This window comes from Falco biarmicus, chromosome 1 (assembly GCF_023638135.1).
Source record: "Falco biarmicus isolate bFalBia1 chromosome 1, bFalBia1.pri, whole genome shotgun sequence".
Lineage (NCBI taxonomy): Eukaryota > Metazoa > Chordata > Aves > Falconiformes > Falconidae > Falco > Falco biarmicus.
In genome coordinates, this window is record NC_079288.1 from 27,385,125 (window position 1) to 27,406,757 (window position 21,633).

Sequence of the window (21,633 nt, forward strand, 5' to 3'; positions counted from 1 at the left end):
CCAGCACGGTTCATTAACAGGAATCAAAATGATCTTCTTCCTCTGGGCTTCTGTCTGCCAGTGCTGTGCGTTTGAGTCAAACTCACCAGCTGGTTGTCGCTCCCTCGAGCTCGGCAGAGCCCAAAAGTGGGTCCCCCCAGCATCACCCCTCGGCAGCATCCTGCCAGCACAGGCGAGGGGGAAACCGGGCAGTGCCTGGCAGAGCACAAATGCTACGGCAGAGTTGCTAAGGTATTCTGGGTGCTGCAAAAGTTGCTTGGGCTCATTTTGGCCCTTAAAATAACTGGGGTTTGTTTGTTTGTTGTCTAAGTCCTAAAAGTTGTTCCTGGCTTGGCTTGGACAGGCTTGTTTTCCTGACAAAGGTGCCGAACTGAACACTTCCTGATGTCCCCTGCCGATCAGGAGGCAGGTTGATGTCTCCAGCATCATTTTCACAATAGCAGAAGTGAGAAACGGGCAGAACCTTGCCTGCCTGCCTGTGGCCAGGTTCAAAATTTTGTCAGGCAGCCCAGGCTTTCCTGGCTGGCAGATGCTGTTGGCTTGAGTCAGGTGGTCTCATCCTGGTCTGAAGAAGCTTTACAGAGACCAGTGCTGTGCAAGGTGCTGCGCGTGACACATTCATGCTGCGCCCTGGCTCCTCGGGAACCTGGCACCTTCTCAGTTTCAGCATCTGCATGTATGCAGAGCCACAGCTCTACGCTGTCCCAGTGACAGCTCAGGGTCAGAGGAGTGAGTAGGCTGTCTCTGCCCTTGGTAATCGAATTCACTGTTGATATTTGATGGTGCTTCTACATGGTGTTTTATGAGGCTTCGATGCCTTTATTATGAATGTTTATTAGCCTGTCTTAATTGCCCATTCAAGAGCGTAGGACCTGCGGTCATCAATAAATGACAGGCGGGGTTGCAGAGCAGCAGAGCTGGGTACAAGCCCCCTGGGCTGACTGGGAGTGCAGGCGGAGCCCCTTGGGCAGGGCCGTGCTGCAGCCTGGCTCCTGGCCAGCTGTGCAGGTCTCAGGTCAGACCCCAAAAGCCCTGGGCTCCTGCCTCTTAGCACCTTTGGTCCTTCTCCTGCACCCGGGGACCCCATCCACAGGGCTCTCCACAGACAGACCCCTGGCACAGGCTGCTGGGCAGAAGAGATGCACTGGTGCCCACTGGTGAGACTGGGCAACCGGGCTTGCTGCCTTGGGGGACTGCAGATGGTGGTTGTGGGGAGCAGAGCTGCAGCCCTATGAACAAAGCAGGCGTGGAATTCCCGACTTGGCACGCTAAGTGCTGTGTCACTCGCTGGGGGCCCAACCTGAGGCCACGGGCGACTCCCTGGGTGGGAACCTGAATCCTGAGGGTCAAGTCAACACTCACTTGACTGCAGACAGTTGTGACCCTCACCAGCACATCCAGAGCTGCCCAGGCTAGATTCCCATGAAGCCCAGAATCTTTCTGGGATCCATCTGGATCAGCAATCACATACACCCCAGCAAGCCAGCCCTAATGCTGCAGTTCAGCAACATTTGCGCTGCCACCACTTCTGTTCACAGGGTATTTAGCAAGCAAGTAAACAGTCACAAGAAATAGCGTACAAGGGAACAGGTTTTCTCTACAACAGATATGGCACAACTATTCTCCTCGCCTCTGTGCCAGTGGTAAAGTACAGAAGGGACCGGATTCTGATTAATCCCAAGTCCAGAGCTCCCTGGCAGGCAAATGCCCAGGCCAGGCACCAGAAAGGAACTGTTGGGATGGATGGTTTCTGCCATCTTCAGGGCCGCTGAGCATCAGCAGGGAGCGAAGGCAGCTGTTCCGATGCAGAGGATGCAGCCCAGCTCCAGGTGTAGTAGAGGAGCAATTCCCAGGGTTGTGGAGCTGGCAGGCTAGGGAGCATCTTCCCTGCTCTCCATGCCAGGACCGAGTCCTCTCCCAAGCAGTGGCAGCAAGGGCCCCGGGCCAGCTGGGGCCGTGACAGTGGCCAGAGGCCACCTGCCGGCATGCAGCGTGGCCAGGCACTGCTGCCCTCACTCTAATGTGGTTTGTAGTTATTGGAAACCAGACTGCGAAGGAGCCGGGATCCTGTTTCTATGGAAATGTCCTGGAACAGCAAACGAGGAAACAGAAAAACAGAAGATACGTTAATGGCAGCTGCTAGGCAGGGCTTTCTCTGAAGCAGTTGTGATTTTGATGGGAGGTGTCTTGGGTCTCCTATGAATAGGTCTTCTCAGCTCATGTATCGCCTTCCCAGTGCAGAAGAGCCCACAGGAGCATGCCTGGATGGTGCACGGCTGTGAGGATGTTGCTTCTTCGCACCTCCGTGTGGCTCCCAGAGCTCCCAAACGGTGCCTGTTGCGCCACATCCCTGTGCACAGGGACACACCAAGGGCTCGCCCCAGGCTGCGGCCTTCGCCCCGGCCCCATGTCAGTCACCCAGCCCCATGGGTCGCCACCCCTGGGTACCTGGGGGCACCTTGGCCCCAGGTCGGGGGTGCTGGGGCCTGGGCTGGAGGGGGTCCGACCTGGGGGCCCTGGGAGCTGGGGGTCCTGGCTGTACTCCTCACCGAGTGGCCCGGCCTAGGTGGGACCCCCGCACTGAGGACCCGGGCCTGGTTGAGGACCCCCGGCCCGTCTGGGGTTGCCCCGCTGAGGGCCCGTGCTCGGCTGAGGTCCCCCTGAGAGTCTGGGTTTGGCCGCGGCCCCCCGAGGGCCTGGCACGGGCTGAGCCCCACCCTCGCCCCCCTCTCCCGAGGGGCTCCTCGGGGTCGCCCCCCGAGGGCCCGGGCCCAACCGAGGCGCCCCCGAGCGCGGCCCGTTGCCGGGGGCGGCCGTGGCCGTGCCGGCGGCGGGCGCGGATTGGCGGCGGCGGCGGCGGCCCCACCTCGGCGGGCGCGGGTGGGCGGTGCGGCCCGGTGGGCCCGGCCCGGCCCCGCCGCCACTCTGCCGGCGCTGCGGAGCGGAGGAGCGCGGCCATGGCGGCGGCCTCGGCGGGTAGGGCGGGCGGCGGGCCGGGGGCGCGGGCGGCGGGGCCGGGCGGGCGGGCCGGGCCACACTACACTAACGGGCCTCTCCCCGTTCCCTCCACAGAGGCGGAGACCCGGCAGCGGCTGCTGCGCACCGTCAAGAAGGAGGTGGGTGCCGGAGCGCGGCGGCCCCCGCGGGAGCAGCCCCGGAGCCCCGGTCCCAGCTCGGTGACCCCCTGCCGGGAGGGGAGCCCCGGGCCGCGGCATCCCGCTGGCTCCTGCCGGTGCTGGGGCGGCCGATTTCACAGTCCCCCCCCCAGCACCCCCGACGCCGGGCAGGGCTGGGGACCGAGCGTGAGCCCGCGGGGGCGGTGCGGGCTGCAGGCGCCGGGCGAAGCGGGGCCGCCCGGTTCCCGGGTAGGCGGAGGAGCATCCCTACAGCACCGGCGAATTTTGGCACCCCAGTGCCCTGTGTTTTTTGAAAATCGCCCTTCGCTGGTGGCAGAGCCGCGCTCACAAGTTGTGGTTTTCCGCGGGGGAAGAAGGGGCGACCCCCGGCGCTGCTGCTGCCGGGAGCCGGGCCGGGCCGCCCGCAGGGCCCTTGCGCAGAGCCGGGGCCCGCACACCTGTGTGCCCCCGTGCCCTGTGCGAGCGGTGCCGTTTGACATCTGATTGTGCTGATCTCTCCTCTCAGGCATCTTTAACTCTTGGTTTATACTGTGTTTTATGCTGAGCTGACTCAGGCTCCTTCTGTCTGCGCAGCACTTGGTGTTTATAATGTGTGTGGCATTAACACAGTGAGCTAGATGGGGAGCTGAGAGTCCCAGTGCTCTGCCACGGAGTTGGTGTGTTGCCTGTGTGTGGAGGTGGGCTGCATGAGCCAGCAGGGCCGCCTCTGCCACCCATCTGCAGCTGTAGAGCTGTCTGAAGCAGCTGAATGTTGTGGGACCCGCTGCAGAGCCTGGACTTGCTCTGCTCTGTGGTGGAGTGCTGGGTTGCCAGGAGCTGTTGTCATCTCTTGCCTGTGGCCTGTCCCTGCAGGTCACCTCCTCTGGGATTTTGGAGGGTATGATGTGGGACATTTTGTTTCTGGTTTTATGAGCATCTTGATCTCCAGCTTACCAGCTCCAGAAAGTGGAATGTCCCTACTGGAGACACTGCTCGGAGTAGGGTGAAGGAGACCGTGGGTGGTAGGGCTGAGGAGGGTGACAGCACAGTGCGTTTGACTGTTCATCGAGACTGCTTCCCACCTTTAATCCTGTGCTGGGTGTGGTGGTAAGGAATACTACTTGTTGCCTTGGCAACAGCTATTAAACCAGAAAAAGGGTATGACATTTATTTAGCATCCTGGATAAAGCTGACATCTCATTATTACTGTCTGTCTGCTACGCCTCCCGAGTGGAGAGAGACAAAACAGCAGACTGCACATCAACTGCCGCTGCAGGGTGGTAGGCAGGGATTGCCCATCAGTGTGCTGATTAAACTGCTCGGCCAGTGGACAGGAGCTTCCTTCCAGAGACCGCTGTGGCTTCTGCAGGCTGTCACTGCACATGAGCATCTTCTGCGCTGGCGTTTAGTACGGGCTTCTCTCCCTTTGCCCTTCCTCCAGGGGATATGTGCTTGAAGAAAGTGCAGCTTGTGCCTAGGGGAGGAGAGCCAAGGGTTGTGACATGCCCTTCTGCTGTTTATTGGTAAAATAAATGTATTGTATGAGGGTTTGGTGAATGCAAGTAAAGACTGAAGGAGAGAGGTGATGTAAGGGGAAAGCCCTTCTGCCCTGGTGAAAAGCTACCAGCCAACGTGGCATGGTGCTGTAATGTGGGTGTTTGACACAGTCTAGTATCTCTCCAGCAGCCCTTTAGTAAGGGCAGAGCAGGTGCAGAGCAGAGATTGTTTTCTGGTGGGTCTCATTGCTCGGGGCTCTGCCTCAGGATGTTGGTGCAGGTGTGGGTTCTTTGCCTGCGCAGGCACTAGGCGGTTGCACTTCAGGTTTCTCCCAGCTGGAAGCAGTAAGACCTGGCAGGGACCCTGGTCCTGTGAGAAGGGGCTGTCTGTGCACTGCTGTGCAGGTGGGGATGCTCCATGGCAGACCCGTGCTGTGTGCTCTCTCCACCTGGGCTTTGCTCTGTTAGGATTTAAAAAAACCTGGGGAAACATGATTCCATGCATTATATAGTTAATTATTTAGGAGCATGTCTGAAATTGGGAGCTGGTGGGGCATTCTTCTGCCTGTTGCTCCCTGCTCGCTAGGCCCGTTTTGTTCATGGTTTTGTCTTTTCTTCCCCTCCTAAACTGACTTCAGGTTAAGTCCAGTGCTTCTGCAGACTTCAGGGAGTAGTAGAAGGGGCTAACTGCAGAAGTCTCCCCCACTCCCCCCACCCCAGAATTTTTACCTTTCACAAAACTGTGTGTTCTCATTTCATTAGACCATATCTGATGTTGCTTCAGCCATGGCTCTATGTGATCTGCTGGGGTCCTCAAGTGCAGGTGAGCTCCACTGAGACCGGGGGCAGCTATGGATCGTACTCTGGAAGCCACGCCACATCTGTCATCCTACTGGAATAACTGAACAAATAAAATATTGTGAAGACAAGGTCTGATTAGAGAAGGTAGATAAAACAATAGATCAAAATTACTGAAAGCACTGCAGTGAGCAAATGGGCTTTAATATTTGGTTGTTGCCACGGTTAATGCATTTTTATTTTTAAGAAGTCCTGCTCTCCTGCTCTGCAGTAGATTTACAAGTTGAAATGAGTTGTGCTATCACCGTCATATTCCGCCCCCTTTTCCCCCCCCACCCCCCGGTCATAGCAAAATTGACTATTTGTCAGCTGACTGCAAGGGAAGGAGTAGAAGTATGCAAGATAAGAAGCATAACCAAATCTTCCCTGATTTTTTTTTTGTTGTTTAGAGCTATTATCGGTTGGAATGAGGCTTCTTTAAAAACCCACAGCCTGAAATATCGATGTTTAAAATGGCTTTGGATTTTCAACTAAAAATATTCTTGCAACCCATGCCTCTCCCCTTCTTTTGCACATTTCAGTTTTAACAGAGGAGAATTCTGAGGTATGTTTTTGACTGCCTCCAGGTAATTGCACTGCATAGAAAAATAGGTGGGGAAGCAGGTGTTACCCGTGAAATACAGGCTGTACTATACTGTGCCTGGAAAATGAGTTGTGTGAAAAGCTGAATGGAATAGGGGGAGTAATCAGTTGTCTTGCTTATTCTTCTGCAGAAACGTAGTTTATATTTTAACCTTCCACTCGGCAAGCAGCTTTAACTCTTTTACTCATCAACAGCTGCTGTGCCTGTATAGAACATGTTGCTGCCTGTTCTTAGAATTGTTTTAAAAAACTATTGTTGACTGACTACAGGCTGCTTGCTTGCTGATGTCCCATGATCTTCTATCGGATATAAGATTTATTTTTAATAGCTTGTATGGTTGTCACTGTGTAGCTGTTGACTAATTGCATCATCATGTATCATAGGGACAATAGTCAGTCTCTCTTCCTCCCACCCTTTAAATGATGTGCCCCCGCTATGCAGCCATATTGTCTAGTTCGTGGCTAAGTAACACAGAGTGACCGGTAAGAGCAATATTTTTGCAGCTTGAGTTTGTTTTTCTGGAGCACGTACATATGCCCATAGTTCCAAAATATCAGATTGCAGCTGTCACTGCCAGCTATTTCATTCTGGATTGGTAGAAAATTGTAAATTAATTTAATGTTATTAGGATTTGAAAAATTAATGTTGATAGCTTTAAATGTTCTCAAGGCCAATTTTTTTAAAAAAGGCCTTTGTGTAGCCATCAAAACTGTTCAGGCAAAATGAAGATGAGTATGATAAGCTGAAGGTTTGTAATGAAAGCTTCTATTTGCAGAGGGACCTTCTGACGTCTCTGAAGCACCCAGGTCAGCCTTTTTCAAACGTTCCTATATTAAAAGTAAACAGATGGCTTTAATGCAGCATTTCTCGATTGCCTGCATCAATCTCTTCTGAAAAGAGTATTACTAATCGCTGGGGACCATTTTCTCTTCTTTTGAAGATAAAAGCAGTGGTGTGCAGAAGTGCTTTCATGCTTCAGAACCCCTGGCTTGATGTTTTGTACCCAGAAGAGGTTTCATGCTGCTTTCCTCCTTCCTTCTCAGCATTCAAGGAGACGAGATCTGTATGCCAGAGGAGCCTCCTTCCTCCCCATCCAGCCTCTCCTCCCTGCTCCCAAAAGGTCATCCTCTTCTCCTGGTATCCTGGCCGTTGCCATGGAAATACCTGGTTTTGCACAGATTTAGGACTTCAAAGCAATTCGGGGCTGGAAGTTCCACCTAGTTTCAGTGCAGGTAGTGTCAGTCTTTGCCATGTTTGCTAATTGAATCCAAACTGCTTGTCAGTGTAGCGTTTAGCACCTCAGAAAACCGCAGCTTCATGGCATGATGGGTGCAGAACAAAGCAGGGTAAAGCTTTGAGATCAGACGTTGGAAACAGAGAAATGACTAAAGTTTTTCCTAAAATGTTTCAGTGCCTTTATTGAGCATCTTACAGCTAGTGGTACCAGCAGTGCCAACAGATGGCAGGGAAATTTGCGTTTGACAAGCACAACAGGAATAGAACCAGCTATAACATGATCTTAAATTAGTGTTGTATGTATGGATTTTTGGCCAAAAGTTGATGCCCTATGAAGAAGGTCTGTTGAAAAATACTGTCAGCAAATATGCATCACTGGGATCGTTCCCATTTCTCCCAAGGTACAATGTTGCTTTATGGACCCTTCAATGTAATGCCTTTTTAATTTCTTTTTCCAGCTAACTGCCCAAATATTCAGAGTTCTGCTTCCCCCTTACCCCCCAAGGAGACTCAGCCCAGTTCCCAGCCATGAGTACACGTGGTTCCTGGGGAAGGTCTGCTGGCTGGCCTGAAAATCCCACGTGTATCACATGGATGATATCCTAGCTGCAGAAGGTGCTGTGTTTTATTTAGTAAGCGATGATGAATAATTAAATAAGACTTTTAGAAAAGCCAAAGGTCTCAGTTGGTAGGATTGAGATCAATGTTTCTGTGGCAGCAAGAATATGGAGCTGACAAATGGCTTTAAAGGCTAGTGCATGTAAAGTGCGTGGTGCCATTAGAGCTGTCCCGGTGCTGTCCTCCTGTGGTGCAAGGGGACTGTAATCTCCCTTGGTCCATTGAAATGGCTGGTGAGAGTCCTTGAAGTCTGTGCGTATAAATAGTGCATGTACTCTGAAGCTAGCAGTATTTTAACTGACCGGAGCACAATTAATTGGAATTATTTAGTGGTCAGCTAATAAACTCTTAGGTAAGTGGCAGAGCTTGGCTGCAACTTGTGATGGTGCTGGAAAAGTCTGGCACCTGCTTTTGGAAGATAAACTGTCTTGCAACACTGAGTTTGATAATGTGAATTCTGTAAACAAGTCTGCTAAAAAAAGGATGTTGTAGCAGCAAGACAGACAATAGGCAGACATTTCAAATGAGAGGATAAATCTGGTTTGTGAGAGGTATCGGACTAAGAAGTTCCACTTTAGCTTAAAAAGTGGCTTTTAGCTGCAGCACAGGCAGTGTGATGGAAAGTGCTGTTTTTTCTATCCACCCAGCACACAGAGAGCTCTGGGGGCACTGGAGCGCACAGTCCATACACAAGTAGAGGACCTGGGGTTTGTGTCCTAGAGCTGAACAGCGATTCTGCACTTGCTTTGTCTTGAACACTGAACCACCTTTAGAATCATAGAATCACAGAGTCATTTAGGTTGGAAAAGACCTTTGAGATCAAGTCCAACTGTTTGGTACAAGTCAGCCTGAGAGCCAGAGGCTGGCATTTCTGCTGGGCAGTGTGGGCTGGCTGACCGGGTGGCAAAGCCCTGCAGCATGACTGTTGGAGCTGTGGTGCAAGTGAATCACGTTTGTCCTTGCAGATACAAATGTGTCTAGGGTTGTCTTAATATTGCATCTGCTTCACCAAGTGATCCTTTGGCATAATACCTGAGAAATGGTAACACTGTAGCACTGCATGGAAAGTCTTGCACGTGTATGGGAAGCTGCTTCCTGTGGAGCTTAACCAGAGCTTATTCCTGGAAAGAGATCTTGGTTTGGAGAAGCAATTAAAGAAACGCTCAGATTACTGCAAGGAGTGCCCACATGGACATGTTGCACCAAAACTGACATGTAAAATGGGATTTTTAAGTGCTAGAATTAACTTCCAAACACATAATCAAAGCAGCACTTGGAGACTGCAATGAGAATGAGGAAACACCAGCTCATAAAAGAATTGGAAGAACAAACAGACAAAAGCAAGTTTAAAGCCTGTATCATCAATGTGGGAGATATTTGTTAATTTTTTGTTTGTTTGTTTAGTTTTGTGAGGTTTTTTAACACAGAAGAGCAGATTAAACAAGTTTGTGGAAAAGAAACGCATTGAGATTTAGTAAAGAGACTTCACTGACAAACAGCAGTTGTGGATCCTGAACACAGTGCTTGTTTGTGCTGGATGCTTATAGGGATGCTTCTTCCTGATTCCCTGCATATTTACTTGAGGCAAGAGTCATCTTCCTGCAGTCTTGAAAAGAGTTGGGAAGGAAGAGAGATTTTCAGGGCTACTCCTGTATCTGCTGGGGTTTTTCAGAGCTCTTGCAGTGCTGCTGGCTAATTTTGTCTGGCACCATGATAGTCAGTGCTTGATTACCCTCCTAGGCAAGGTAGATTCTGAGAGGATACAGGCAGTGCAGCTTTCTGGCTCTGGTGTTGCATCATCTCATCCCACCCAAATCCTTGGCATCCCATGCAGAGGTGGACGTTCAAAGGTAGCAGAAGACACCTCAATTTCCACTATGTTTTTTACTATGAATCTTTTGTTTTCAGAATGTGGGTTACTTAAACATTCAGCAGAAGGTCTTGCTGTTTCTGACCAGGCTCGATCAATAGCAGTTTCTAAAAACACTTCTGCAAAGACCAACTCAATCACTGAAGGCATTTATCTTATTGTAGCTTTTATTTATATGAAGTGACTCTCTTTGTGGGAGGTCCCACTACAAGGGTGGAAATCAGACCTGGTTCTGTTCTCCCACTGTGTCACAACACTCTCAAAACTAGCCAGCTGCAACAAGGTCTTTCACTGTCACATACCAACGTACTCTTCGTGCCAGTCCCTCTGCTGCCTTCTCTTAGTCTCTCCTCATCCAGGGCATACGTTCTCTTCTCTTGCTTCTTCCTCGGCTGCCCTCTCTTCATTGACTCTCAAGCACTTAACAGAACCAGCCACAGCTGCACCTTATCTACACTGGCCAACCCGCCGCCCCTGAAGCCAGCCCACAGCTGTATATTATCAATGCTAATTAACCCAGCTTCATTCCTCTACACCACTGCTCTGGATGTACATGTTTCAGTGTCTGGCTGCTTTGCCCCTTTGGAGTGGGACAAAAGAGTCTGAGCACCCGGCTGTTGGCCTCACTGCTCAGTGACTTGTGTGTCTCCCTACCAGAGGCCGTCTTCCAGAATCCCGTCTCCAGGAGCCATGAGCAGGGTCTAGCAAACAGGCCCACGCCTGGGGGTGTCATCACAGCTGTATTGCACAGAGCTCGCTGTTCTGCAGCCCTTTTGGCAAAGTGACCAAGCTTCACCTTGAAACAGGACTGGGAAAAGGATGAAGCTGGCCACTCTGCATCTGGCTTGCTAGGAACAATTTCACAGAGTTATGAGCACAGCCAAGTACATGGGAGATGCTGTGCTTCAATACAAATGCCTTAATAACCAGCGAAGGGCTTTGCAAGAAGCATGGCAGGGAAAATTGTGACTGTAAACATCACTGGATAATCTAGAGTACAGGTTCTATGGTGACTTGCCTGGAAAAATCCAGCCAGGTGAAACAGAGTTCTGAGTCAATATTGCCTCAGACTAATTAAACCCAGGGTTACTGGTTTGCTTCTGATCTCTGCAGCTCAGTGGTTATTGCAACTGCTGTAATATTTGGCTTGCTCCGCCAATGTGAATGGCGGCTGGGACTGGGTACAGTTAAGAAGCACTGTTACGGGAACGTTGGATTTTGAGTTGAAGTCTAACCCTGGGAATTTTGTAGCAGAGAGACACAAGCCTCCATCCCTCTTTGGGGTCTGGGGGTTGTTGGATAGGTAAGGTTTTGTTTTTGTTCTTGAAGGGGGAAGAAAAAGTGGTTAGTCAAACAAAATTTTAATAGCAATGTTTTGACTGTGATGGAGCGGGCCAGGCCACGGAGAACCAAAGGGAAGGCTGAGACATCTGCGATCAGGAGCCTCGCTGCAGGTATGGGGGTGCAAGCTCAAATCGCTGGTCTGAAGTGGGTGTGCCAGGATTCCTGTTGCCCCTGGTGAATGCCATAACTCAGTTTTCTCAATGCCTGTGGCTTTTGGATCTGGCTTTGGAGGTGGGACGAGGAGGAAAAAAAAATGTTTTCCTTGTAATTCAGACATGCACATGAAGCCAAGGACTAGCTCACTTCTTCACGAGTCAGTGATTCAGATGGTAATGTCAGGACTAGCTTGTCTTCTGTTGTATTTTTGGAACTGCAATTAATGCTGTTGTGTTTGGGTGGAGACCTTGTTGTGAGGTGTCCCTGTGACCCTGCTCTCCTGGCAGGGGGTGACTTGTGCTGTGCTCACAGTTGGAGCCAGGAGGAGTGTTTTTATTGTTGTGTAATACTTTATAATATTCTTCTCGAGTTTACCTACAGCTAAATTATTAGTTGCTGTTTTAATTTCCTTTCTAATAGAAGAAAAGCAAACATCTCATTTTCCTTAGGCTGGCTCTAGATAAAGAGTGGGCAGCCTCATTTGTTGAGATTGTTCTGGCTACAATATGAGAATTAGCATTAAAATGCTGGAATGCAGCATGTTTAAAGGCTGTTCAAGTCTTCTCTATAGAGTGAGCCAAACATGGGTTAGCTGGCATTCTCCATCCCTGCAGTGTCACAAACCCGCTTCGCTTTCCGGAGAGGATCTGGGAGCACCGTGGCAGATGGCTGCTGCGGCATTTGTGATCTCAGCTGGCTGTGGAGGGGCTGGGGTCCAGGTGGAAGAGTCCTTTGGGACCTGCAGACAACAGCACAGGAGACCCATCAAGAGTTTTGGGGTTGTCTGGGCTGGAGCTGTCCTACAGATGCCAGCTGTGTCTGTTTATGGGCAAATGTAAGATTGTTTTGTTTGAAAACTCATTTTCTGTTACAAGACTGTATCCATCTGTCTAGCCCTTACCTGTTGGGGCTTTGTTTTTGTTGTTTAGCTGCTCCCGTTCTGCTCTAGCCCTTCATGCCCTTCTTGCAATCCGCTTTCCATTTCTATTTCTTCATGTATCTTTGATTTATTTTTAGTGTGATAACCTCAGTCAATACAGTGCGTTGTTTGTTTTTCTTTTTTTCTTTTAATGAGTAATTTTCCATTAAACTGTCTCTCTTGAAAGGTTGTTTTTTTGTGTGCCTTGAGAGTGCAGGTTGTTTGTGCTGTGTTGGCACCAAGATGCCTGGTCAGAGTTGGAGTCCCGCTGTGCTGGTTGCTCCACAGACACTGAGTAACCAGATGGTCGCTGCCCCACAGAAGGCAGTCCTGCAGTAGCTGCGACTGCAGGCATTGCATCAGAGCAGTGAGACGATGGCTTACGTGAAAGGTGGCTGGCAAATATTTGAATATACTGCTTAAATTTGAATATGTTCCTGTTTTAATCAGAAGCTGGTAATCGTGCATTGATTCTCAAGTGTATTTTGAGCGGGGGTTAAAATACAGACAATAGCAGTGTTGCCATGAGGGTACATTTGATAGCGATGTGTTCATCATTTTCTAGTAGGTGAGTTGTCTAGTGAGACAAGTGTCTGTGAACTGCTGACAGAGGAAGCTCATCCCGGGCAGGTGAGGGCTGTGAGCCATCTGGAAAAAGGCAGCCCAGCCTGCTGGGAGAGCCTAATCTTGGAACATCCCTGAAGGCTCTGAGGTGTGCATCACTGGGCCTCCCTGCCAGGGCTGCAATGAGGGTGTGATTGGTGATGGTTCTTGGACTGATTAGTGTTTCAGAAGGAGGGATCGGCATGTCTTCGTTGGACACTTGTATGTCAGGTGGAGGAAAAGGAGGAGCTCTTCTTTTGGTGTGTACCTGGTCACTCGTGGACATGAGGTGTGTGCTGTGTCTCTACTTTGCCCCTGCAGCTGAGGTCAAGGGATATGTCTCACTATAACACAGCAAATAGAAGAGAAGGACTCCTTTCCTGTCACTGGGACTTGCTCTGTCCCCATTTCTGTTTCACAGTGTTCCTTCTGTTGTTGAAGTTTAAAATAAAACACTGCTGGAACTGTGAAGCCCAAATGAGGATTGCAGCTGTCCCCTTTTGTGGTGCTCAGCACTTTTCAATGGTACAAGGAGCAAAACTATGTTGGGCATAGTGAGAGGAAGGGCTTGCTAACCTCACCTGCCTCACCCTGCTGGAAGGTGCCCTGATAAGGGACAGCTGCAATTTTTGGCCACTTGCCACAGTGGTGAGGTAGAAGAAGCAGCTTTCTTGCAGGTCTCTGGAAGCAGAGCCCTCTGCGCCTGGGGCATTCTTGCAGCTGGAGTCGAGTCGCTGCTCCAGGCACAGAGTCGGGATGTAGGAGCTGTATTGTGCTGTGCCAAGGGCAATTTCCCAGCACTCTGAGCCACCGCCAGTCCCAAGGTCCTCATCTCACTGTCAGCTCATCTGATCTTCCAGATACAGGTGGAATCACTGCGCAAGTCCTGCTCCTCCTGGGTTCACAAGCAGGCTCTGTTAGTCACCCAGCACACTGGAGCAGAGCAGTACTGGGAGCTGACCTGATTGCTTTGACATGCAGTGAGATGCTTCTGGCTTTAGATAGGACTTTTTCTTAATCCATATTCATAAAAGGATTTCCTTTATTGAGCTGTCAGCTTTGCATAATTGACCTTGATTTTATCTTGCAAAGGAGTTTAATTCCCCAAATGATGCCATTAAAGGTCTCTCATACATGCGGGGTTTGCTTGGCCAAGTCTTGACCTGTGCTTTTTTCCTTCTCTCTGTGCCTTCAGAGAGAGCATCTTGATAAGCAGAACCTCTCTTATGCGCACATCTCTGCACTGTGAACCCTTTCCCCTGCATTTTTTGAAACCAAAGAGTGAAAAGCAAGACGTTATAGAGGCACTAGAAGATGAAATCCTGGCACGCTGACAGCTCTGTATTTAAAAGGAAAACCAGTGAGGAACTGGATGTTTAAGGACCAAACATTCAGCTGGACTTTTGCTGATTTCAGCAGGATTAGGGAGGGTGACAGCTGGGGATGGAAATCACCGCCACTCTGAGCAGGGTAGGACAGGCTGGCTGTAAGAGGCACAGCACCTTGTGAGCAGAACAGCTGGGATCTGCCTGGAAAGGCTGCAGTGTTTGTACCAGGGCTGTGGAGTGATGTGGGGACAGGTGGAGGGACAGCAGATCCTGTGGTCTGATGATAAGAGCTGGCAGGGCTTAGCCGGTGAGGCTCAGCGGGCATGGTGCCGAGGAAGCAGGCTGGATTGTGCCAGAGGGCAGCTGCCAGGGCTAGGGCAGCTCATGGGGCCATCAGGCTAGGTCTGCCTCCTTCATTAATAACACCTACTTCTCTAGCACTTTCTGAGCAAGGCTCCAAATTCCTTGAGCACTAAACTCCCCATCTCATGTGCAGTGCCTGTGTCCTACAGAGGCGTGGGGACAAAGGGAGATGATGTTGCTTGAGAGCTGAGGCAGCCCTCAGACCTGCTCTGTGTTCCCTGATCTGCTCTGCCCTGATCACAGGACCATACTCCCCCACGTCATCCAGCTTGAAGGGTATTTCATGCCAAATCCCACCCTGAAGGTCAGAGCACCCTGAGCAGTATTCCCCCAACTGGTGGACACTGGGAGAAGTAATTTCTGCTGAGAGTGCAAGTTTGCATTACTGGTGAGCAGCAGCATGTATTTTGGTGTTCCCTTCAGTGTCCTCCTTTCGGAGGACAAGGGAGTTCAGCACATCAGCAAGGTGGCTCCCAGGAGCAGTGGGAGGCACACAGGTAGGACAACACACTTCAAACAGGTGATGTTCAGCAAAGGGGGGACACAGCAGTTTGATGGCAGTGCTGGAAGCTCACCATCAGAAATAGGAAGTCAAGGTACTTAAAAAAATCCTCTCCTTTGATAGTGAGTCAAGTTTGTAACGTAGTTTCTGTGAAGGGTTGAATCAAAGCTTGCTCTAGCCCAGCTTTCTAGCTCCAAAACACCAAGCAAACAGCACAGGCTGCACGGGAAGGTGGGCCGGAGAGCGGGGAGCTGGCTCAGGTGCATCTGTGGAGACTGAAGGCATGGTGGGAAGTGCTTCGTGTTGGAAGGGTGAGGATGAGCTCTGCAGGGTAATCCTGTTCAGGCTGCTCAAGCTGAGCCATGGGGAGCCAGTCTCATAGCAGTGGTTGCAGCTGCCGGCTCTGAGGGGGTGTGTAACAGCTTTAATGCACCACAAGTTCATGAGCACTTAGGTACAGGGTGACCCTGCCCTATCTCCAAAACAGGGCTGAGGGGTCTGTATGCTATGAAAGCGATGTTCTCAGTGGGACGGAAAGAGCTGGGCGTTGTCAGTGCTGACAGCAACAGGTACACAGGAAGAGCAGCAGTGCTAGGGGTACTTTGATTTCTTGCTCTGGTAGTCCTTGACTCCTCAGGCTCCTCTGACCTACTGCTGTGGATGAGCCAGGCAGTCCTGGGAGCTTCTCCGAGGCTACAGTCTGTCCTCTGCAGCCTGCTTACCTGGCAGGCCTGACCTTCCATCTTGTGTCTGCAAAAATTACACTCCTAATTTATGTGGGTTCCCATTTATGTTCTTCCCCTGATGTGCAACCTGTGTGACAGCTTCCTTTTGATTAATTGCACTGAAATGAGTGCCAATAATGTGTCATAGACAGTAGAGGCTCAGTCAGTCAGAGGGCAGTGCTGATTGCATCGCTATGCAAATGGCATTCCTGGTCACATTTGGTGCCAGGTGATCCTTGAATTTGGCATTGACAGATGGTTGGAGTCATTTGGGACAGCAATGTCACATGAAATTTGTCAAATCCTCATAAAATGAAAGAACATAACAATACTGTAAAAGCATTAAATATGAGATTTGGTTACCCTTATTAAGATCTCTTTTATGTAAATTGTACTTGATTCCTGAAGTTAATTCTCTGCTCATAGTTTTCCTACTTTGAAGTTTCTCAACAGCAAAACCACATTTATTTTTTTTTATACCTGACTTGTTGAAATAGCCAGTGGTGCTCAGCAGCCAGAGGTGCATTGATTCTCTGTGAGACCTCATGTGCTATTAGCAGCAATTAGAAAACTCAGAGAGCAGAGGAGTGTCCTTACAGACACAAAGTGAGCAGAGCATCTCGCCCACTCCTCTGCAGGTCTCCCCATTCTGCTCTGTGGCTGAAATGCAGCGTTTTCTCTAACTGGGCCTCTGTTCCACAGGTGAAGCAGATCATGGAGGAGGCAGTGACAAGGAAGTTTGTGCATGAGGACAGCAGCCACATCATCTCCTTCTGTGGTGAGTCTCTGGTGGGAAGTTGACTTGAAATGGGGGCAGGAACACCCTCTTCATGTTGGGCTTTTCCCTGCCTGGCGCTGGGGCTGTGGTATGTGGCTTTCCTGGGGACACACTGTGGGGTGTGGGGTGTGTGCTGGGGCTGGGGAGGTGGTTAGTGCCAGAGGATGAGTTGTTCTGGCAGTGGTCTGAGTCCCTGAGGCCTTTGCTCTGTGCTTAAAATATAGAGATGTGTTAAAAGCAGTAGGGGTGTTGGCAGTGTATAGTCACTTAAGAAATACCAAAAATAATCTGTTATTTTTAATTCCCTTGAGAACTGATTCAACAGAAAGTCTGTCAAATCCAAATATTTCCTTGCTATTATGAAACAGGAATTTATGGAAAGGAGTCTTCAGTCTGCCTGAGAGCAGGAGCAGAGAGGCTGGAGGCCGCTAAAGAATTCTAAATGGAATTTGTGGAAGATTTGCTCTGATACTATGCTGCTTTTGGGCTTGTTTTCTCGCAGCTGTGCTTTTCACTTAACCTTCTTTTTTCACTTGTTTTTTTTCCACTGGTGTGACAGCTTTATAAATGTGGAAGTGTTTCAGAATGTGTCCATCAAAATCTTGGCAAAGCATTTTATAAAAACCTTCCTGAAAAGCTGTTGGCTTTTATCTGTGGTATGTGGCAGGAGGACTTTGGGCAGGGACTGTGGAGCAGTAGAGGAGTATTTGTATCTCAAAGGTATACGGAGCAGGAGAGAGCAGCCGTGTTCTGGGTGGAACAAGTCATGAGTTTGAGGCCAGCTCTCAGCACCCCACCTGCTGTAGGGCTCAGCAGGCCAGCGCATCCTGGGAGGAGCATTCAGGGCAGCCCACCAGCTCCCATGGAGCAGCACGGTTTGTGGCAGCCCAAACTGCAACCACCGTGTGATAACACACAGTGTGGCTGGCGAGCTCACTTGGCGGCGGTGCCCAGGCTTGTCTTGGCAACTGCTCTACACTGGAGAAGTTTCTGGGGGCTGCAGCAGCCCACGGAGTGGTGCTGATAGTCCAGCATGTTGGCTCCCCATCTCTCCTCTGACAGAAGAAAACATAATTTTGCCCTTTAATGAGATCACTGCTGATTGTTGGGGAGAATTTGCAATCAGGGTGGTGAAATGAGATTATTTCTATTCTTTTGACCCTTTTGTGCTGCTTTCGTCACCCATTCAAAGTGGAGAGTAGTGTCTGCCGTGGACACAGTTAATGCCCAGATAAAGCAGTTTCTTCAGCAGCTTCAGCTGTCCAGTCTGCCAGGTGCTGCCAGGGTTAGTGTTTGCAAAAGTGGGGAGACCTGGCTGGTGGACTAGGGGGTGTTTGATGAATTTCAAACCTAGGCAGAAAGCAATTAGTCTGTTCATAGCAGGGCAAACATATCAGGCTATTGGATGAGCGAGGTGGTTGTAGCCCAGGAGCCCTGGGCATGGAACAGGCCCTTTGTGCTAGGTGCTGCATGGATAAGAAAATTTCTCAGCCCCTTGGGGATACAGGTGGGATAGAGCTGGAGCCAGATGGGGAGCTTCAAGGAAACAAAGGAACAGCGTTATTCAGGTGTGTGAACTGTGATTTTCATGCCCTGCCAGCCCTGTCAGTGTCAAGTGTTTACCCACTCACCCAGAGCTTGAGAGTGTGCTTTGGCAAGGCATCTGGTGCCCTCCATCTGCTTCTGTCTCTTCACTAGCAACTGTCTGAGAGATGGATACTGGTTTGGGGAGACACCAGTGACCGCTATGGAAGAAGAGCAAGTTCCTTGCTGTCCTCTGGCTTGGTAGTAGGCTTGCACAATGGTGGTTTTCCCAGGTGCCTTTGTTTTTGAATCTGTTCATAGCCCCTTCCCTTGGCAGTGTTACACAGAGTAGCAGTCAGCTTTGCAATGGACCGTTCTGCCAGATTCCTGCCAGACACTGTGGTTGTCCTTCCGGGTGCTGCTCTCAGGGCAGTGTGGATGAGAAAGCTGTCGCTGCTGGTCACTGGCAGCACCGGGGAAATGGTGGAGGTAGTTTGCTGAAAGTGGCTTGCTGAGGGCTAGTGAATCTGTCAGGCGTCTTACCCTGTTGTGCTTACCCAGTTGCATGTGTGAGATGAAGCTCATCCACCAAGATCGGCAGAATTGCCCTCTTTGGGATGCTCCCTGAATTTTGCAAGGCAAAGTTCCTACACTTGGACGCCTGATGGAAGTGGTTAGAGTTCCCTCTGCCTGCTGACTCCCGGGGCAGGATGGCTTGTCCTAGGGTGCAGCATGGGGTTTTTGGGAGGCGTGGTATGTGTGCCTGTGCCTCTGGCATGGGTAGAGGTTCCAACGGCAAGGTGGGTGCTGCCCTTTCTCCTGGCTCGGTCTGATCTCACACACTGCCTGGCCATGCACCGCTGCCGAGGAAGCGCTGCCTCCCCTGCCGTTTAGCAGCCTGTGATGCTTGCCTGCTGCCTGCTGCGTTTCACGGATTTCTACTGAGACGACAGACAGAAGAGGCATCATCGTAGTTCTGCTGGAGAAAGCTATGCTCCCTGTCTGCCCACTCACCAATTTTGCAGCCCTGGTGCCCGTGCTATACGCCACGTGCTGGCTCTGCCCCTGGCTGCCGTGGCAGTGTCTATGGCAACAGGCAGGGTGATGCCTGGCTGCAGCACCAGCAGCGCAGAACCGGAGTCTGGGCCCAGCTCTGCCGCACAGTGGTGGTGATGTGGGCTCCCTTGGCCTGAGCCTTCCTAACAGCCACGGCCTTCCTGTTCATCACAGTCCTGGGGCTCTGTGGAGAATTGCTGGGGGGGATTCTGCTCTGCAGTGTGCCTGGGTGCTCCTGGGTGCTCATCTCAGCCACCTCCCTGTCCCTTGCTGCTGTGCAGTGGTGAACCCTGAGACCAGGGGTTCCCAGGCCAGCAGTTGCCTCCGCAAAGCACTTAAATGGCAGAAACAAACTGTATCCCTTTCTGCAGGGCACAGAGCTGCTTTCCAAAGAGAGGCAGTGTTAGGGGCGGGATGCTAGCTGTCCCCTCTAAATGGTATGGCAGAAAGGACCTTGGGAGAGACCACTGCCAGCTGCTGGGAAAGCTATCCGCTGCTTTTTTCTGTGCCTTGCTGTTTGCTGCCACGTGTCCTCCCCAGGTGACAGCTAGCCAGCCCTGCGGTCCCTGCTTAAAGCCCAGCATAGCCGCAAGGGGAAGCGTTGCTCCTGCAAATGAAGGGGCCTGGGCAAGGGCAGCCAGGCTCTGCTGCTATGGGTGTCTGCTCAACATTGCTACTGCCAGGGATTTGAGACAGGGATGTGGATGGACCTCACAGGGTCCCTGGCCAAGCAAGTTTCTTTAAAGGGCAAAGGAAGAAACTCCCCTGTTGTCCTGTGGCTCAGCCCTGGGACTGAAGCTGCCAGGGAACCTCTTCGCTGCTCTGCTCCAAAACCACGAGCCCTGGCTTCCAGGTAAGGGGGTGGCAGCCTGTGCCTGCTCGGAGCCTGGTCTGCTTGCTGTGCCTGTTGCTCTCAGCAGGGGTGTTTGCCAAGTTACAGTCAGCTGTGCTTCCAGCATGCCAGGCTGGGGCCATGTGTCTGCTGCTGAGCAAATGCTGCAGGCAGTGTGTGGAGGGGGAGCAGCTCTCCTCAATTTACAAATAGCTGAAGGGCAGCTTGCTAATTTGGAGGCCGGGAAGAAAATGACAGAAGTGATGACAACTAGCTTTTGAAGAAGTTGCTCCAAAAAGGCTCGTGCAGCACTGTTGCCGCTGAGTAAGACTAGCATCCACAGACAGAGGCACAAAAAAGAAGGAGAATGGAGCTGCGAGGTCTCCTTTTCTGCTCTGAAGAGCAAAGAAGCTGCGTTCTTCCTTTTCTCCTGGGCCCTTGCATAATAGACATGCCGGTGCTGGTTTCAGGCCTATGTGCCTTTGTACACTGCTGACCAAATGGCATCGAAAGAGCAGAACAGACTTCAAGGTGTGACTCATTCTCTGCTTTTCTGTGCAGCACGAGGCTTCACAGCCTGCAATTATTTATAGGCTCCTGTGACATGGACCTGAGGCATCCAGGCACGAAGGGTTCGTTAGATCCTTCTGGCTTCTTAATGATGCTGCTGCACTTTCACTGGCTTCTGGTGTTGCCTTCTGGTCTGTCTGCTGTTGCTTTCTCATTTGAATAGTATGCGCACCTTCCTCTGTTGTGGCTCTCTGTGAGACAGGTGAGCTTATAGAGCTTATAAATAACCTCTTTCCCTGACAAGCGGAGTGTGCTGCAAGCCTGGCTCTGGCTGGGCAGAGCTGCCCTTTTCTCTGGGGAGATCCACACACAAGAGCCTTCCTTGTCAAGCCCTCCTCACCCTCTGCGTAGCCAGTGTACCGCAAACCCCCTCTGATGAAACCAGTGGTCTGGCAGGAAAAGGCAGCTGCCCCCGGCTGCCCTGCTTTGCCTGTAAGGGAAGGGTTTGAAGCAGACAAACGCGAGTTGGCATCTGTCACGTTACGCTGCCCTGGGAGGCTGATGGAGAGCCGGCGGCAGGGCTGCGGGCCTGCATGAGCTGAGGGGTTTGTTGTCCACATCAGTGCTGAGACTGCTTTCATGCTCAACCCCTGAGTGGTTTGAATCATGCCAGGCCAGAGAGCTCTCAAGATCTTGGAAATACCTTTAGTCTTTTGCCAAGAAACAGAACTCCTACCTTACCTGGGTGTAGCTGCACAAAGCCCCTGTACCACGCTGTAGATCATATCCTTGGGGATGGAGAGAATCTCTTCACAGTGTCTGTTTGCAGTGGTGACAGTAAGTTAGTTATGAACTGGGCTCAAAAATTCAGAAGGTTAAAAAAGAAACTGCCGTTACCCTTGCATTTAGTGTGGACAAGGCACTCTTAGCGTGCTCAAGCCTCCGAGCCCTTGGGAGGGCACAGGGAGAGTTTTTTCCTGTGGAGGCTGCACATTTGTGTGTAATTTTGCCTGCAGGACTTGTGTTTTGGAGAGGTCTAGACTACAGCACTGACGGATGCTGATGCCCATTCTGTCATGCTGGAGCGTGCTGGGAGGCTTTTCAGCAGTCCGGGTGTTCTCCCGCGTGCTGCTCACTGGTTGGCAGGGAGGTGCGATGCACTGGCCGTGACATGAGCAGCATGATGTGCTGCTCTCCTGCAAGACCATGAGCGCTC

General features: G+C 51.1%; 1 protein-coding gene across 3 annotated transcripts in view; it reads left to right on the forward strand.

Moving 5' to 3' along the window:
- The first annotated feature begins 2,895 nt into the window (after positions 1 to 2,895).
- SGSM1 (small G protein signaling modulator 1) overlaps positions 2,896 to 21,633 on the forward strand; it is a 49,206-nt gene continuing 30,468 nt past the window's right edge. For all 3 annotated transcript variants that reach the window (XM_056322578.1, XM_056322562.1, XM_056322570.1), the window contains exons 1-3: positions 2,896 to 2,976; positions 3,073 to 3,116; positions 16,420 to 16,495. In XM_056322578.1, the coding sequence (XP_056178553.1) occupies positions 2,958 to 2,976; positions 3,073 to 3,116; positions 16,420 to 16,495 (139 nt within the window). In that variant the 5' untranslated portion in view covers positions 2,896 to 2,957. The remainder of the gene's footprint in view (positions 2,977 to 3,072; positions 3,117 to 16,419; positions 16,496 to 21,633) is intronic.